Below are 2,752 nucleotides of genomic sequence, written 5' to 3' on the forward strand. Positions count from 1 at the left end.
CTAAGTAATGCATAGCTAATATGCCTAAACTATAAAACATTTTAACAAATTTAGTTTGCATGATTGAAATTAGAATAAGTTCGTTTTATTTTTGTTTTTTATTTTTTAGGAATTAATATTATGCTTACATGAAATAAGTGAATGTTATTGTACTTATGCATCGACAAGTTCTCAAAATTCATCGGCTCATTTTTCACGAATTGCGCAATTTGTTTTCCTGTTAATGGAACCAGATGATCAAGTATATTCATTTACACATCTAATTTGCATAAATCGATTGATCATATCAATCTAAATTACTTGCATCAATTAGCCGACCATGTCAAGAAAAAAAAGAAAAAGCATGAAATAAATGTAGTTTAATTGAAAATATCATTCATTAAGAAGTACATGTGTATATACATATACCTGTACATGTACAGGTACAAGTAACAATAATCAGTTGCTGTTTTTTCTTCGTAATTTGAATTGATAGCTAAACAGATCATTGATAAATGTAATTTGCTATTTTAAATTATTATTAATTCCAATTCTATTTTAATTAAAAAAAATTGTCAAAAATTTTGCAAAATAAATTTTGTTGTCTAAGCAAAATATTTCATTTTCATTTCTATTTATTATGTATTTTTGTATTTATTTATTTTTTTTAGGAACAAATAAATTTGAGTGCTTTTAAAGATTATGCTGAAGCTGTGTACAGTTTCAAATGTCACATTTATGGCATATAATTTGGATCAGTTATTTAACCAAATGCATATTTATAGTGATCATAATGATCGCAATGATAGTAATCCATCGATGTCACTTCAATTATCACCAAATTTCAAATATTATGTTATGCGATATTTCAAGGTATGTTTACACAATATCCTAATGTTAGCTTCTTTTTTTTCGATAACAACACTATTCTTGTTTAATGATACCTACAATGATAATTATAATAATAAAAAGAATAATGATGATAATAATGTTAACAGACAATAACAAAAGTAATTAATGTTAGTAATAGTGATTGTAAAGTGTAATGATAACAATAAATGATTTATCAACGACAAAATATTGAAATTATAGCTGAAATTGAATGAATTAATTAATAGACAAATTTTATTTCTTCAATTTATTTTTCGTTTTTATTACTTTCATATTGTATTTATTACTTATTGTATATTTACCCAAAAAAAAAGAAAAGAAAAAATTTTATTATATGACTAAATTTGGAAGATGGATACTGACAATGATGGATTTATAACTGTGGAAGATGTGAAAAGATATTATTACCTGAATGGGATATTATTACCTGAATGTAATTCGAAACGACTTTTTAAGGAAGCTCATTTTTTGCATTCGTAATATTGATTTGATTCTAAAAAAAAAAAAAAACTGAAATAAATGATTCAAAAGTTTTATTTCTGATGGATTTGTTTGCATTTCATGAAGTTATTTACTTTCAATCGTTCAATAATTCAATTTATGTTAAAATTTCAATTTTGTGAATTAAATATGTAATTACACAGAAAAAAAGATTTTAATAATAATTATGCCGAATAAACGTTATTACTAATAAATAAGTTTATTATTTTTGATATTCTAATATCTTATTTTAGTATATTTTAAGAAATTTAAACAATGAATTGAATGTGATTTTTAGCATCATCCTACATTTGCTTTGATGGATGACAATAAGCTAATAAGTGGTGGTAATTAACAAAATTTTTGATTTTATAATTATATTAAAATGAGTAATAACTTTAAATGCATTTGCAAAACATTCTGCAAATATATGGTCATTTATATTCGTTGATGTTTTATGTCCACCAAATTCTTTGCTACATTCAAAACATTTCATTAGCATGTTTTCATAATAATATAATTCAACCATTGTTTACTATCAAGCAAGAAATTTTATACGAATTTACAAAAATTAGAATTTAATTCCAATTAAACACTCTATAGGACTAACTGTAAATAAGTGAAAATTATTATTTAAAATTTGAAATTATTAAATATCAATTTAAAAACACTAAAAGAAAAAAATTGAAATATATTATTAATATAATCAAAAGCAATCATTTTTCCCATATTATATACTTTAAATAATTTCCGCTATCGTTCTATAAAAAGATTCGTAAACAGGTTTGCTAATAATATGAAAAAAGAGATGAAGATACTAATAAAATCAGGATAAGTATTCCTTAAAAGAGCTAATTGTTATTAGCATGAACAAATTTCATTTCGATCATACACTATCATCCCTCAATGCATTATCACTTCTAATGTTAATGGTTGATATCATCTGAAGGTTACTAAGAAAAATTTTAGATTAACGGACATAATGGAAATCGAATTAAAAAATAATTCAATACTCAAAATTAATTTTCCTTGGTTACATTCGTATTGGTAAAGTTGAAGATTTAGGCAATAAAGAAACGAAAACCGACATAGATTTTGTCATCGTCATGCGAAACATTCCAATAAAGGTAGTACTAAGACCAAGTTCTTTGTTTTTTTATTTTATTTTAATATATGTAAAACGAGTAAAGAGCTTTTCGTCCACTAAGTTGATTGAAATGTAATGTGATAAATTTATTTTGTGCTGCTGATAATTTTGCAATTAATTTTCCAATTATGTTAATTAATTACCAAAGTAAATACAAATGTTAAAAGAGGAGTTTTTCAGATGAGAAAAAGCATGCATGTGCATATCCGGGATGGCAGAATAAGTATGAGGGATACAGTCGAATATATATGAAGC

The 2,752-nt window shown here is 23.9% G+C and overlaps 1 protein-coding gene across 1 annotated transcript; it reads left to right on the forward strand.

Annotated features, from left to right (window-relative positions):
- Positions 1-109: 109 nt before the first annotated feature.
- LOAG_12717 (hypothetical protein) lies at positions 110-1,705 on the forward strand (the record flags this gene model as incomplete). Its single annotated transcript, XM_003148229.1, has 3 exons — positions 110-241; positions 679-852; positions 1,649-1,705. Coding segments are annotated over 3 exons (363 nt in total), but the record flags the coding sequence as incomplete, so codon positions are not given.
- Between the last annotated feature and the right edge of the window lie 1,047 nt (positions 1,706-2,752).

The sequence above is a fragment of the Loa loa genome (assembly GCF_000183805.2).
Source record: "Loa loa unplaced genomic scaffold supercont3.761, whole genome shotgun sequence".
NCBI lineage: Eukaryota > Metazoa > Nematoda > Chromadorea > Rhabditida > Onchocercidae > Loa > Loa loa.